The 16699-nt window shown below is 36.3% G+C and overlaps 2 protein-coding genes across 4 annotated transcripts in view; one reads left to right on the forward strand and one right to left on the reverse strand.

Moving 5' to 3' along the window:
- The window catches only part of ART3 (ADP-ribosyltransferase 3 (inactive)), a 206292-nt gene extending 198226 nt beyond the window's left edge, over positions 1-8066 (reverse strand). For 2 of the 3 annotated variants that reach the window (XM_077143125.1, XM_077143124.1), the window contains exons 1-2: positions 7933-8066; positions 6668-6763 (exon numbers count right to left, since the gene is read on the reverse strand). The gene's annotated coding sequence lies outside the window, so the exon portion shown is untranslated. Of the gene's footprint in view, positions 1-6371; positions 6428-6667; positions 6764-7932 lie in introns of those variants that run through there. The other variant, XM_077143126.1, reaches the window with a different exon arrangement.
- Positions 8067-11766: 3700 nt separating this feature from the next.
- On the forward strand, positions 11767-16038 carry CXCL9 (C-X-C motif chemokine ligand 9). The gene is made up of 4 exons (XM_077142420.1): positions 11767-11903; positions 13247-13373; positions 14610-14694; positions 15750-16038. Exons 1-4 carry the CDS (start codon positions 11840-11842, stop codon positions 15852-15854), a joined length of 381 nt encoding a protein of 126 aa, XP_076998535.1. The 5' UTR covers positions 11767-11839; the 3' UTR covers positions 15855-16038.
- The last annotated feature ends 661 nt before the right edge of the window (positions 16039-16699 follow it).

Raw genomic sequence — 16699 nt, forward strand, 5'->3', positions numbered from 1 at the left:
GCACCATGGGATCAACTATTCCATCCTGACCAAAAGGGGGAAAAGAAGTGTAACTTAATGGCTGGGAGAGTTCAGATAGAGTCAAGAGGTTACTCTGGAAGTCACTCTTACACAAGCTTCAGTTAGACATTGCTACCTATTTTAACTTGCCAAAACCATTCCAGCCAATCCCAAAGAACACCCAGGGCAATATATAAGATTTTACAAAGGTGCCATGCACTAGGGTAATTTTCCAGAAACCGACAACCTCCAGATGGGTCCCTGGACCAGATAAGTCCTGAAACTTAGAGGACACAGCCTCTTCAGAACATCAACTAGTTCCATTTCCCTAACCCATAGTACTGACAGCCTCTTCTGACATAAAAATGTTAGAATAGCCATAGCCTAAATACCCCTAAAAAGTGGGATAGAAAGATCAAAGGTGATAGTGGCGTTATACAGAGAAGGTAGGGTTTAACAAACAAATATGATTGCTGAATCATTAAATTGATATTTCTTTTAGTCTCCATTATCTCAGAGCAGCCAGGAGTAAAAACCTAAAATTGTAGAATTGCAACCCATACCAAACTCTGAAATCTGTTCCACAACTAATTGTGCTTTGAAATTTATTGCTTTTTAGCATAAATGTTATTTTTCACACAAAAAAAGTGACGATAAAAAATTTATACTCCCACTAGCCTCCAATGTTCTGGAGCAATCTGAGATGATGGTATGGTGGCCCATGACAAATTCTGGGATCTGTCCTGGAACTACTTGTTGAAGAGTACTTTGAAAACTATTGCTTTTTTCTTTCTTTGCTTTCTATGTATATTATACAATTTAAAAAGTTAAAAAAAAAAAGTAATCTGATTTAGACAAAATGATGTCCCAAAACATATGACAACATGGATGAACCTTGACGACATGATGCTGAGTGAAATAAGTCAGACACAAAAGGACAGATACTGTGTTATTCTGTTATTATGACATTGATAAAGCTGCCAGTGTTTTGGAGCTGCTAGAAAGAGAAATCTGAGATGAGGGCATGGTAGCCCATGAAAAACTCTTGGAACTGTTCTGTAGCTGCTTGTTGAACAGTGCTTTGGAAATTATTGCTTTTTTTTTCTTTCTTTTCTTTGTATATATGTGTTATATTTTACAAAAAAAAACAGTTTTTAAAAAAAACTATAGGCAGTTATAGTAATATTCGATAAAATAAATTTCTGAAATCAAAAATTTGAAAACATTTAGTAACATAGCTCACTAGTAAAGTTGATATGTGTAATAACTTTTTTACTTGATATTTTGAGAACGCATACAGTTTTGAGAGTTAAATGGCATAATACTAAGAATTTAGGAAACTCTGATATCTGTATCTATCTACAGATTTTTTTCCTTTCTTACTTTAAATTTAAATTGGTGGGCCACGGTGGCTCAGCAGGCAAGAATGCTCGCCTGCCATGCCAAAGGACCTGGATTCGATTCCCGGGGCCTCCCCATGTAAAAAAAAAAAAAATTTAAATTGGTTTATGAAACATATTGTACAAACAGGCTTTATGATGATTACTTTGAATTTTTTTAATATGCTTATGGATTAGCTAAGATATCTATTTTAGGTAGTTAAGATTTCCATATGTTAATTGTAAAAATGTTTGTATCTTCATATTTTCCTGAAAGCAGGAAAATATTTAGAAATATTTAGAAATATATTTAGAAATCATTACCACAGCAATGCAGATATTTGTAAGAAATTTCTACTTAATATTTTGAGAACGTTCACAGTTTTGACAGCTGATAAAATGGTATCTAAGTTAGTATTTAATACTTAGAATTTAAGAACTTTGCTATCTGAATTTGTAGATTTTTTTCCTTGTTACCTTAATTTTAAATTGGTTCGTGAGACTTACTGCCCAACACAAGCTTTAAAATGATTATGTGGATACTCTGTTTAAATACGCCTATGCTTGAGCTAGATAAGATGTTCATTTTGGGGGGTTCTAAGTGCATTGTTTGTTTTCTTAAATAAAAGAAAATTGTTTTAAGTAATCGAAAATTACCCAACAATGACTATAAGTGATTACTTTTTATCTACTAACTGTATTATTTTAAAATTGCAAAAACATCTACAGAATCAATTACATTCCTCATATTAGAAACACAACAAAAAATATATAATGAAAATAGAAAGAAATTCTATTCATAAAAACTGTCCCCAAATTTATAAATCCGCAATGTAATATGTGATATTCAAGACCTATTTACAGAATATTACAAAACCTAATGAGGTTACCTTAAATTTAATAACTGCTTGTCATCAAAATGTAACATTAAAAAAGTGAAAAGACAAGCCATAAATTAGAAGGTTTGTAACACATAAAAACTTACATAATCTTAATATTCAGAGAAAATAAACAATTCTTATAAATTAACTTTTGAAATAGCACAAATAACCCAACAGTAAAAAACAGTCAAAAGATGAAACACATTAACAATAAAAATATAAAACTTCATTAATTAGGGAAATACAGATTTAGAACCACAGTAAAATACTATACCTACCAAAGTGACAACATTTCTGATAACACCAAAAATTGGAGAGATTTATATGATAAATATTGAACAGATATATATTAAAAGAAAACTTTATTATACAATGCTGGTAGGAATATACATTGGAATAATCAGTTTGGAAAACAATTTATTGTGATCTTATAGAACTGCACATCCTGATACCCTAGGACCAGAAATCCTTATTCTATTCCTAGATGTACACCCCGAGAAACTCCTTTACAAGACCAGGAGCATGTACAAGAAGAATGTTCATGGCAGCATACTACTGGATAGCAGAAAAATAAAAAGTTGAGAATTCAAATGCTCATCAATAAGAGAAAGTTAAGTAAATTGTGATGGTTTTATAAAAATGAATATTAAATAAGCAGTGAAAATGAATAACATCCACACAACAACATGGATGAAGAAATATTATTATGGGTGAAAAAACAAGTCCCAGGGAACTATTAAAGTATGACAGCAAAATAAGCAAAACAAAACAATGTATTATTTAGGCATAATATAAATGTTACATTTTTTAAAAATAAAAAGAAATAGTGACTATGACATTCAGGTTACCTGGGATAAAAATGGAGCGGAATGCAGGGTAGGATGATGGGTTACAGAAGGAATACAGAAGTAAATGTAAATTACTGGTAAGGTTCTACTTGGATTGGTAGTGAGTTTCAGGGATTCATTACATTATCTGTGTCTCACAATTTACATACATTCTTTTGTATATACATTTTTTTAGGTGCATGGTCTGGGAATCGATGTATATACATTTTAAAATGGTTAGCTGACCATGGAAAAAAATAAAAAGACTTTTCCTAAGTCATGAGACATGCCCAACCTGCAGTTCTGCATTGAACACACATGCAGAATTTTTGTCCCCAGGTTGAAATTCGTGGTTTCTTTTTCTTGTTTTCTTCCAGGTAAGACTAAATGACTGAACGTACCCACATAAAGCAAAAGGATGCAAAAGGCCTAACTGAAACTTTGGATCATGTTAATCCAATACCTATACACAATAGGAAAGTCCTATTGTTGACCTCTGTCCCCTATAACAGTGGTTCTCAAAGTGTGGTCTGAGGATACCTTTCAGGACATTCCTGAGGTTGAAACAATTTCCATATATTATTTGTCTCTTCATTCTTAAATTCTCATGAGTATAGTACAAGTGAAGTTTTCTAGAAGCTTTCCACGATATGATGGGTGATGACATCATTGCTCTAACAACTAATAGAATATGTGTTGTGTATTCTTGTGTTTTAAAATTTTTTCACTTTTAAGATGGAAACAGCCAAAATCTCCATCAACAGAAGAGTGGCTAAACAAACTGTGGTATATACATACGATGGAATATTATGCAGCTTTAAGACAAGATAAACTTATGAACCATGTAATAACATGGATGGACCTAGAGAATATTATGCTGAGTGAATCCAGCCAAAAACTAAAGGACAAATACTGTATGGTCCCACTGATGTGAACAGACATTCGAGAATAAACTTGAAATATGTCATTGGTAACAGAGTTCAGCAGGAGTTAGAAACAGGGTAAGACAATGGGTAATTGAAGCTGAAGGGATACAGATTGTGCAACAGGACTAGATACAAAAACTCAAAAATGGACAGCACAATAATACCTAATTGTAAAGTAATCATGTTAAAATACTGAATGAAGCTGCATCTGAGCTATAGGGTTTTTTTTGTTTTTGTTTGCTTGTTGGTTTGTTTGTTGTTGTTGTTTTTTACTATTACTACTACTTTTATTTCTTTTCTTTATATTAACATTTTATATCTTTTTCTGTTGTGTTGCCAGTTCCTCTAAACCGATGCAAATGTACTAAGAAACAATGATCATGCATCTATGTGATGATGTTAAGAATTACTGAGTGCATATGTAGAATGGTATGATTTCTAAATGTTGTGTTAATTTTTTTTTTTTTCCGTTAATAAAAAATAAAAAAAAATAAAAAATTTTTTCACTTTTATTTTATGGTAAATACTGATAGACGTAACTCAGCTAAACAAGAGTTCTTTTGAAAACTCAACAAGATTTAAGAGGGTAAAGGGGTTATGAGACCAAAAACTTTGAGAATCACTGACCTATACTATATTTTTAAACATATGCTGATCAAATACAAAGTCCAGAGGAGCTTAGCATGATAACAAGGGGACTAGAAACCAGACCTCATAAGGTTATTGGAGGAACAGAGTCTTTTCTGGCTCGAGAAGGCCAAATACAGGGTTATAGCTCCACATATGCAAATACAATGGGTAGTCCTTGGAGAAGTAGTAAAGGGATTCCCAAAGCCCCAGAGGTCAGAACTGGATCAGTGTGGAGAGTTAGTACACAGTACTTTCACACAGTCTGATAAAATTAGTTATAATGGGAATAAGTGAGGTCTCTCAACACTATAATTGAGAAAGGAAAGAGAAAAGAAAAGGACAAAACATAACACAATTTAGTACATAAAGCAGAAGAAAATATTGAACAAATCTTTCCTCAAGCTATCAAAGAAATTAAAGAAATGCTAGTCTCTTTTTCATAAAAAGAATTTACAAGTACCCAAAGAAGATACAAGACAAATGAAGAAAAAGAATTTTTAAAATAATGGCATATATAACAACTGAAATTGAGAAATGAACAGGTTATCTTTCTCTGTGCATAAAACTAAATACAACAAATTTATACTGGTAATATACAGTTTTAATGCAGATAGTATATTTCACAGGCCACAGCAAATTGATAATAAATGCTTCTGGTCTATAAGCAGCAAGAATTTCAATGAAAAAAAAGTAAATAAAATTATATTTTCACCTTATTTTTAAAAAATAAATTATAGTTACCATCATCAAAACAACATGGTAATGATTTTATAAAACATCATCAGAATAAAGATTTTCAAAAATCATTCAAAAATATATACAAACTTCATGCATGATAAACTATGAGTACCCAGATAATGGAGAAAATTAACTAATGAATTTTGGTGGGAGAGTTACTATATTGATTTGAAGCTCAAGTAACTTAAATCCACTTATACAACAGCAGGCAATAATTCGTGGATAATATTTTCATAAATAATAGTACTGTTGCATTACTGACATATTGGAAACAACTCCAATGCCCAGCATTCAGAGAACAAACAAGCTATGTAGATACAAGGAACTGTTTAGATAAACTAAGATTAATCAAAAGATACTGTTTAGTGAAAAGGGTGAGGGGTGTGTGTGTATGTGTAAATCTCCTCATGTCACTTCCTTGGTTAAAATCCTTCAATGTCTCCTCACCACATAAGGATTTACAAGATCCTTTATCTTCTGGTTGTGGCTACATTTCTAGACCTCGTCTCTCACCCTCTCCCATCATCGCCCTACTCTTGCAGTTTCCCAAATTTGGCATACTTTCTCATGCTCCCTGCTGAAAATGACTTTCCCCCACCTTGTTTTGGTAACAAACTCCAACCTACTTCTCCCTTTCAGACCTAATTCAAAGGGTTCCTCTGAGGAGCCCTCTCAGCCCATAAGTGAAAGCTGCTGACCCCTCTACACCTACAATAACTTTGCACACTCCTTTATCATACCATTTGTATAGTAATTGTTAATTTACATGCTGCTTTACCCCATGAAACAGCTAACTCCTTGAGAACAGAGATTATTATTCATATTTGTGCCCCAGAATCTAGAAAAATAATAAACATTTGATGAACTGAATGAATAGCAAAAATGGCAAGTTTTAAAAATGTAGATAATTTTTCTTGTAAAGTCACTTTGATAAGCAATTTTTAAGTAACTATTTTAAATAAATATGGATACTTTAAACACAAAACTTACTTTTACTTATCTTTTCTCTTTTCAGGATAATGTTTCTTTAAGCTAGGCATCAGCTACTTAATGACTGCAGTTAACATCAGCAGACTATAAGCAGCCTTGTCAAAAGTCAAGAAACAAAAATGTTAGGTTACTGTCAGCATTTAGCCACAGCTGTCTTTTAAATGATGTCCTGACATTGCCTGTCAGGATAGTTTATTCACAGATTTACCAGCCCTTAAATTTTAAATGAAAAACTTAAACCTTAAATGAAAAACTTAAACCAGCAAAGGAAGCATGTGTTCCTTTCTCTTGGTTACCTGAGATGTAGACAGAACAATGAAATTTCCCACAACTTTGATTTGCTAGCAGTCAGTTTGTGAAATTATGATGCTTTGGAAAGAAGGAATAACTTCCTGTATGGGAAGAAAAAAGAAAAGAAGAAAACGAAGAATTTTAAGTAGACTTTCAAGAAATAAACCCCTTTTCAAGTCAGTGTCTTAATACTAGTAACAGCTGCAGAATGAAGGGGAAATCCACAACTGTAAAAAAATTTAAACAAGTCTGGGATTTTTACTACAAGAGAAACTTCCCTCTCACCAGTAAAAAGGAGATTTTTACTTTCATTGTGACAGGGTCGTTCACACTTTGTACATAATTAAACCAAACTGGCTCCATAACCAGTTAAAAAAAAAAAAAAACGGAATGGGGAAGTCTGGGAGCAAACTGAAAGCTAAAAATAGGATCCAAGGCTCTTTGGGGGGGGGCGCGGGGAGGGGGTGTTCCATCAGTATGTGGTTCCCCTGGGACACAGAACTGGCATTTTTAAAAGTAAATGAGGTTGAAACTTTCTCCAAAATAGAAACTGGAATTACATCCATTTCAACAGACATTATCCTTGGCTCCTTTTCCCCAGACAGTGAGAAACACCAGGTTTCTGTTTCTCATAAAAGCCCTGACCACCCATAAACTCACAATCAGTGGGATTTTCTTCTCCCTCTGCTCAGTCAGGCACGTACTTTTTCCGAGCCTGCACAACAACTTTCCGAAAGGAGGCCTGGGAAACGAGCCTGGGAACAGGCTTAAATTGAGTGCAGCTGGCCCGGCTTCCATTCCTGCGGGCCAAGCCTGCTCTGGGCGCCTGAACAGGGGAGACAGTCCCAATACTACTGGACACCCCGGAGGCGCCCTCCAATTCTGCCTCTTATCAAAGACTTTTAGCTCCTTCGGGACAATAAATAAGACCCGGCCTCCAGCTACTCCTAACTAAGCACACCACCTCCTTTCTCTAGTCCAGACGCCTCTGTCCTGACCACGGCGGCGCACGGTGGAAGGGTCCTCCCAAGACCGGACTTGAGGATTTGCCGCAATGGCCACACCCTTCTGGAGGGGTTGCCTGCCTGCCCCCAACCCCAACCCCGCATGGCACTGCCACCCGAGCCTCGAATGGAACCTGCAAAACGGTCCTTCACGTCTGGCGTCTCGCCTGTGCGAGGCCCTCGAGGAAGCGACGCCCCCAAGGAAGTGCAGCTCTGTGGGCGGGCCAGAGACAGAGGGGACAGACCCCGAGGGCCACAAGCACTACCTTTCCCAGTCTGGCCTCTCCTCCCCCGTTGGGTCAGCGTCGCGATAAGGAAACACGGCACACCAGCAGCAACTGCGACCTCCTCCCCGAAGGTTCTGGAAGCCCGGCAGGCTGGGCATGCGCAGTGCTCGCGCCTCAGCCCGGGGAGAGGACGGCTTTCCAGCCCCGAGCCAACCGCCAGACTCGCGAGCCGGGCACTGCGTTTGCGTTCACTCGCGCTCTTCTTCGCTTTCTCACTTACGTATCTTTACTGAGCGCTTACTGTATGCCAGCCATTATGCTCAGCGCTGTATTCTGACGTGGACCCTCATGAGCCTTCCCAGTGTAGTGGTAGAGGAAGATGTTAACGATAGAATTAAATTTCAAACATTGCCATGGATAACGACTCGGTGGGGAGAGGCACATGGTGCCTTGAAAACATGTGTTAGATCCAACCAAGCCTGGGCATCAGGAAAGTTTTCCCTGGGGAAATAATGCTTGCAGTCGTGAAATCTAAGGTGGATAAGATCAGTGAGCAGTAGAGTAGAGTGAGGAGCAGGCACAGCGTTCCAACCTGGAAACCTGCATAGCAAAACCATGCAGTGGGAAGGAGCATTGTTCCTTTGAAAAACTGAGAGAAGGCAGGGTTTTAGGGACAGAGTTGTGCACAAAGAAACAAAGAAACTGGAAAAATGACCAAGGTCAGACTATGGTGGGCCTTAGCCTTTATCCTAAGAAGTTTGCAACCTCTTTTCTTTTTTTACAGCCACTTAACTCTGTAATGCATTGTGGTTAACATTGCATTGCTGCTATACATTAATCCTAAAAATAACCTGTGAGAGTCCCTCAAATGAGGGAACTGAAGCTCACAGAGGTTAAGTATTTTGCATAGTTCTTGAGTAGCAAAGCTGAGACCTGAGCCTAACTCTACCCTATGCATGGTCAGTCATTATTAAACTTAAGGAAAACCAAATGAACAAGCTGCATCAAAGGTCACCAAAGTTTCCTTTAAAAAATAATTCTGCAATTTTCTATTTAGGCATTAGTAATTCATACAGAAACCAGCCCAGAAATGTGCACCATGTGGCAGAAACTTGCCTTATTCTACAGCATGCATTCTCAAAGGGTGAAAGGGTTGGAGCAGGTATGTAGTATCCTCCCCCTAGTCAAAATTTGGTTGTTGGAAAGAGCCTTAAAAAACTTAGCTGTTACAACGACTAATGGCCCACCAAAGTTCAGCTCTACCCAACAAAATCTTTTTTCTTAATATTTAATTTCTCTCACAGGGAGATATTGAACTTTATCTTTTAATTTCTTTATTTGATTGAATTATATTGGAATGGAGTCACTTTAAATTTTTTTCCTTGGGGTCAATAATGTAAAAAGTTGAGAAACAGAATTCTACAGTAATGGATCTTCTAATTTTTAGCAAATCAGCCAGAATAAAGACCACATTTCTTAACTTCCCTTGCAGCTAGATATAGCCACAAGTTTTGGCCTATGAGAGGTGATAGGGTGCAGCTTTCATATATCTCAAAGAGATATGCTCTTTTTCTGCATTCCCTTCACCCAATGTTTGGAATGTGGACACTGTGGTAAGCCACTTTGGACCATGTGGAGGAGGATAGCAAAACCTAGAGATGGTGGCAAAGCAAGGAGATATAAAAAGCCTGGGTCCAGGGGTGACAGTCTCTCTGGCAGCGTGGGAGATGACTCCCAGAGATGAACCAGCCCTTGCACCAAGGGATCAACAATTCCATCCTGACCAAAAGGGGGAAAAGAAGTGTAACTAATAAAGTAATAAAGTATCAGTGGCAGAGAGAGTTCAAATAGAGTCTAGAGGCAACTCTGGTCACTCTTATGCAAGCTTAAGTTAGACATTGCTGCCCATCGTAACTTGCCAAACCCCAACCAAAACCAACCAATCCTAAAGAATAACAAGGGCAATGTATAAGATTCTACAAAGGTTCCATGCACTAGGGTAACTTTCCAGAAACCTACAGCCTCCACGTGGTTCCCTGGACCAGACGAATCCTGAAACCTAGAGGGTCCAGCCTCTCCAGAACATCAGCTAGTTCCGTCTCCCTACCCCATATTATTGACAGCCCCTTCCAACATGAAGAATGGCCATAACCTAAATACCCCTATAGAGTGGCATAGAAAGATGAAAGGTAATAAAGAAAATATACAGAGAAGGTAGGGTTTAACAAACGAATATGATTGCTGAATCTTTAAATCGATATTTCTTTTAGTCTCCAGTATCTTAGAGCAGCTAGAACTAAAAACCTAAAATTGTGGAATTGTTACCCTTCCAAACTTTGAAATCTATTCTACAACTAATTGTTGTGCTATGCTTTGAAATTTATTGCTTTTTTGTACATATGTTCTTTTTCACAAAAAAGAAAAAAAGTTGATTGTGAGGATAAAAAATATTTATTCCTTCTAGCCTCCAATGTTCTGAAGTGGCTAGAAGGAAAAATCTGGGAGGATGGTTTGGTAGCTCATGACAAGCTCTGGGATCTGTCCTGTAACTACTTGTTGAAGAGTGCTCTGAAAATTGTTGCTTTTTTCTTTCTTTGCTTATATATATGGTGTATTATACAATTTAAAAAGTTTAAAAAGAAAGAAAGAAAGAGAGAAAGAGAGAGCCTGGGAGATTTCATGGAGCAAAGCCACTATACATCCCCTGGTCCTCGTCATAAAGCGATATGTTTTTCTATCTTATTTTGCTATTATTAATTCTGGTCTCTGTTACATGCCACTAAACCCTTATTCTAACTAATAAAACCATTTAAAAATAATAAGCTATAGCAGCAAATTAAAATGAACTTACCACCATTAGAAAATGACCTGCTTCCTGAGGAAATTAAGAAGCTTTAAGTTGTTTATTGGGTATGCAATATACGAAAAGATAAATGTAGCCAAATATTATACAGAAGAATTTACCAAAAATATTGAGAGGATTTGAAAGTGTATTATTTATCAGAGCTTTAATATTTCCCATCTGAAAACTACATCTCCAATCATTGTAGCATGATACTATTATATTCATTTTTCTAGTATTTTGAAGTTGTTATGTATCCCAGAAAGGATCATGTTCTTTTCATTCATTCCTGTGGGTATAGATGTTTTGTGGATGGGACTCTTTTGATTAGGTTATTTCAATTGAAATGTCATCCACCTCGTTCAGGGTGGGTCTTAATGCTCTTACTGGAGTCCTTTATGAGAGGATAAAAGACAGGAAAAAAAGCCCCAGAGAAGTTTAGAGAACAACAACATCAAAAAAAAAAAAAAAAAAGCAGAGAAGTTGAAAGAAGACACAGAAAACAAAGAGGAAGCCAGTGAAACTAGAAGGAGATAGCAATGAAACTCAGGAGCGAAGGACAAGCAGACGCCAGCCATATGCTTTCCCATGTGACAGAGGCATCACACATGCCGGAGACTGATTTCAGAATCCAGGTATCATCCTGTTGATGCCTTGAGTTGGACATTTTCACTATCTACGGACTGTAAATTGTAAGTTAATAAATCTCCATTATAAAAGTCAACCCATTTCTGGTATATTGCATTCACCAGCTTTAGCAAACCGAAACAATTATAGAACCTATTTTCACGAGGTGAACAACTGTGAGTGTGCTAAAGGCTATCAGTGATGCTGGTTTCATATCCCTTACTATAAACCACCCATTTATGTGAAATGAAAATAAAACATGCAGAAATTCCCTTGGATCTGATAGTAGGGTTTCCCCCAGGACAATCAAGTTTGTAGTCAGTTTAGCTAGCTCAGCTAGTAATATTAGCCAATCAGAGTTTAGGAGGAAAATGGATTTCCTAAATAAATACCATACCCAGGAACATGTTCTCTAAAGAATTTCTCAGGACTGAAATCCAATAGTGGAGTGACTCAGTGGACCTCGATCCCACCATTATGAAGGAAAGCAGTATTTCTATCTTCTTGGGTTTCATTTTCCTGGTTCTGACTGGAGTTCAGGGTAAGGAATTGTTAATGAAACTAGGTTAATAAAGTGAGAGGTATGAATCATTGGAAAAGCCTCTTGGTTCATCCAATAAAGATAAATGTTCTGCATACTTGGAAAGTGATGTGAGTTATTCATAAAAGCTTCCCATATCAGTGATGTGCTCAATTATTTAAAGTTTATAATTTGGACCTGCCGAGTCAAATGCAAGTCTTCCCAAGTCTAGGTATGTGAACTCCTGGCAGCTGGTAAGTGTTCAATTAATGTTTGTTGAACTGAGTAATAATGAGATGAATGTCTCTTCATTTAATTTCATCACCCTAATATTGTTTCTTGATTAGCATGTCTCTGGTTAAGTGCTCAAGTATCTAACAAAGAGGTTGTTGCTGATCTGTTTACTAACTACCTTTGTTACCTTGGGTAAATTACTTCACCTTTCTAGGCCTCAGTTTCCTCCTTTGTAAAATGTTTTTTGTATTATACTTTTTCGGCTACCACACCATGTTTGGCATATAGTAAGCACTGTGTAAGTAGATGAATTAATGAAAGAATGAAGGAATGAAGATGATATATTTTAAAGGGTTTTTTGAAAAACTAAAGCACTATACAAAAGCAAGGTAGTGCTAATGGTCAAGGAGAAGGTGGGGTAAGGGGTATAGGATGTATGAGTTCTGTCTTTTTTTTTAATTTCTTTTTCTGAAGTGATGCAAATGTTCTAAAACTGATCACAACTGTGTGAGGATATTGTGAACCACTGATTGTATACTTTGGGTGGGCTGTATGAAGATATCTCAATAAAAATTTTTTAAAAGAAAGCATGGCAGTGAGGTAGGGAGAGGATAAAGATTGTGGTGATAATTGGTTATAAGTAGCGCTTTCTGCTCAAACCAACACTGACTCCACCCTACCAAGTTCAGATATGAATAATGAATAAATGAGTAGTCAGGGCTTTGGGAATTGTTTAAGAAACTGTGTCCTGCATATCACACATGAATTTGCACGTTAGGTATCTTTATGTTTGTGTCTGGCCTGTGATAGTTGTTCATTAAATATTGTGAAAGTTGCTCTCCCCTAAGGTTGTAAGGTATACTAATTAATAGCTAGGCCTTTGGACTCAGAGATATTTAAACTGAAAATCTGACCCCAGCTCCTTTGTTCTTTACTTAATCTTTCTGAACATTACCTTCCTTATCTATAAAGTGAAGATAATACCTACTTTAAAAGTCTGTGGGGCTGATTTGCCAAAACTCAATAAGTGATAGCAGTAATTGTAATTAAATCAAATGATCATTTTGATGACTCTCATAAATTAAGACATTCCCCAAACCAATATCTTCTACCCTTTCTCTTTACCTTAGGAACTCTAATAGGAAGGAATGGACGCTGTTCCTGTATCGACTTTACGCAAGAGATGATCCACCAGCAGTCTTTGAAAGATCTTAAACGATTTGTCCCAAGCCCTTCCTGTGAGAAAACTGAAATCATGTAAGTGAAACCCATCCAGTATGCATGTACGATATTGGAAGGGACATTAAAGAGTGTGAATATTAGCCCTGGAATAGTTATCTGTATATACACTTAAAATTCAGATGATTAGCCCCTTCACAATCTGGTCTGCAGCTTTCTTTTCTTCTCCTAAAAATCAAGGAACTTTCTGGTAGAAATCAGGAACCAAGGATGATATATTACAAAGTAATACATGTTCATTGTAGGAAATAATTAATTCAGATAAACTGAAAGAATAAAATAAAAATTACTTTAATTTAATTTTAGCAAATACTATTAACTCCATCCATATCTTCCTAGTACACACACACACACACCCCAAAAATCATACTCTAGATAATGTTTTTAAATCTGCTTTTCATTTACTATTGTCATTGACATTAACATCTCAACCATTTTCTATATCACTAAATTTTCTCTCATAATGTCATTTTTTCCCCTAATTATGTCATTTTAATGGCCAGATTGTATTCTATTCATATGGAGGTATGATACAAAATGTATAAAACGAAAATCCTATTGTTAGAAATGTAGGTTATTTCCAAGTTTTTGCTATTGAAATCAAACAGTTACTGTCACAGTATTGTATCTTTAATTATTTCCTATTTTCTTTGTAAAGATAGAATTGCTAGCTTAATGAATATTCATATTTTAAGTATTTTGTTATCTAAATCAAGGATGACATATACTCTTACTCTTAGTTCATACAGAAGAATTAAAGAAAAAAAACTTTAAATTAGTCCTGGAAGTTCTGCTATAAGTAATATTTAAAATTCAACCAGTCTCCTAATATTGTCTTAGGAAAACATTTCAATATATTTTAAGTATCTTCATTGGAAAATTCAGCAAAATTCATGGGGATTTTCCTTATTTTTGTGAAAGTCTAGCTACACTGATAACTTTTCTATTTTGTTTCTTCACTTAAACATAAATAACTATTTCCAGCAGAGTAGAACCAATATTATCTTGTTAATGTAACTTTCTCCCATAGCATTAACCTGTTGGAATTTTTAACTTTAGGGTTACATGCTATCTTAGCAATTTATTTAATCCACTCATTTACTTAGAAAATAAGAAGACAGGAAAAATACTGAAAGTCTCAGATATTTATAGTGATAATATAAATACATTCTAGTTGGAAAGTTGAGTTTTTGGGGTGAGAGAGATAAAGCAATTACTTACAGAAAAAAAATCATGTTGCTATTTCCTTGACAGTGCTACAATGAAGAACGGGGAACAAACATGCCTAAACCCAGATTCAGCAAATGTGAAGAAATTGATGAAAGAGTGGGAGAAACAGGTTAGTGGGAAGAAAATTTTCTTTTTTTTTTAGAAATCAGCTTTGGAAGAAAAGGAATCTGTACAACTCCTTTTAGGATAGATTTTTCATTTGTGTTATTATACTCCTATTTTATTCCCTGCATGTAGAATCACTTGTCTCTCTAACTAGAACATGTGTTCCATTTGAGAGGCAAACTTGTCTTTCTTATTCAGCACAGTAAATATATATTGAATTGAATGATAGACACTGAGGATACAAAGGTAATAAGATATAGTCCCTTCCCTCTGTAGCAAATAGAGACAAATATACTAACTGTTGGGTATGGTACAATATGAAAAATATAAAATAAAGATATGTACAAGAATATTGAAGATTACAGAGGAAGAAGTACTAATCTTTGCTTCAAATGCAGGGTGAGTGTTAAGGAATGCTTCTCAGATCAGGTGACATTTAATTTCGTTCTTGAAAGATAAGTAGTTTGCCAAGTGGGAAAAGACAGCATGAACAAAAATACAGATTACAAGAGCTTGCTGTGTTCAGAGAGCCTAAAGTACTGTGGCTGGAGTTTATGTAGAGGGAGTGAAGGGGTTGAAAGCAGAAAAGTAGACCAGATCAGAGAGCGAAGGATCCTGTATGATATACTAAGGAGTTGAGCTTGAAGAGGGCCATAGAGTATGTGGCTATGAGTTTGAAATCTGGAACCTGACAAACTAGTCACTCTGCCATGTACTAGCTGTGAAACTTTGGGCATGCACCCTCTCAAGGCCTCAGTTTCCTCATATGTAAAAAGCAATAATAAAACCTACCTCAGAGGATTGTTAATAAGCAGGATTGGGAAAAGAATAATAATAATAATCCAGGAGAATATAAACACAAGACTGATTAGAAGGCTGTTTCCTCCTTCTCAGGGTGAGTGAAGTAGAGAGAATCAAAAGGAGCCCCTTTGAGAGAAAAGAAACTTTAAACCAGTTTTGAGGATAAAGAAAGACCACAGTCAGGAGATTCCGAATATAACATAAGGAAGGAAAAATGATAAGATTAAGAAACATTATCCTTTTCCCTTCTCCTTGCAGCTTAACCAGAAGAAAAAGCAAAAGAATAGGAAAAAACATCAAAAACTCAAGAAAGTTGTAAAAGTAAAAAGATCTCAAGATCCGCATCAAAAGAAGACTACTTAAGTGGCCACTTGACTAACAAGTATTCTGTGTTAAAAAAAAAAATTTTTTTAATTGTAATGAAATAATCCCAGAGGTGGTGGAGGTGTCTTAATACAAAAGATTATTAATTTGACTAAAAAACTTAGAGAATTAAGAAATGGTAACTAAATCTAGAAAGCTGCTTTATAAATCCAAATATTAAGAATTTTAGAGATTTTTACTTGTTTTTATTTTCCTCCTGAATTTTATTATGCTTAAGACCATGATCTTAGTAACACCCACTCCTGGACAAATGCCCACACAATCACTTCCCACACACAACAGCTGCTGGGAGAGCAACCTTAGGCTTACTGAGTCACTAACTCCAACCTCTAGAGAGTATTCAGAAGCACATGTCAGCAAGCCTCAAGCCAGTCAATATGCCTGGAAGTCAGGCAGCTTGTAATTGAGCTGGACCTCACCAAGCTGCCATGGCTGCCGGCATCTGTGTTTGAATCAGCTTACAAGCTTCCAACATGGTGTGTCTGGGAGGCCCATGCTGGTTGTTTCTGGGGAACTACCATGGAAGCTCACCAGTGCCTTGTCTTACAGAACTTTCTGTCTGACTTTTGAGGCCTTCCATAAGGTGATTCTATCCTGTCTGCCCAGCCCGATCACTTTATTTCATACTGTTCCCCTTTGCTTCACTCAAGCCAGTTCCTCACCATCGTAGCACAATTCAGTGTCTGCCTCCTCTCTGCTACACATCATACCCTCTCACCCACCTTTCTCACCTCCTCTCTGCTACACGTCGTACCCTCTCATCCGCCTTTCTCACCTCCTCCCTGCTACATGTCATACCCTCTCATCCACCTTTTCCTGGCACC

The sequence above is a fragment of the Tamandua tetradactyla genome, chromosome 24 (genome assembly GCF_023851605.1).
Source record: "Tamandua tetradactyla isolate mTamTet1 chromosome 24, mTamTet1.pri, whole genome shotgun sequence".
In the NCBI taxonomy this organism is placed as follows: domain Eukaryota; kingdom Metazoa; phylum Chordata; class Mammalia; order Pilosa; family Myrmecophagidae; genus Tamandua; species Tamandua tetradactyla.

What these genes read in the sequence shown, in the direction of transcription:
- CXCL9 (XM_077142420.1), top strand. Translation starts at nt 11,840, where the DNA reads ATGAAGGAAAGCAGTATTTCTATCTTCTTGGGTTTCATTTTCCTGGTT. An exon ending in GGTTCTGACTGGAGTTCAGG is followed by an intron (nt 11,904 to 13,246) that starts GTAAGGAATTGT and finishes TCTTTACCTTAG; the next exon opens with GAACTCTAATAGGAAGGAAT. An exon ending in TGAAAGAGTGGGAGAAACAG is followed by an intron (nt 14,695 to 15,749) that starts GTTAGTGGGAAG and finishes TTCTCCTTGCAG; the next exon opens with CTTAACCAGAAGAAAAAGCA.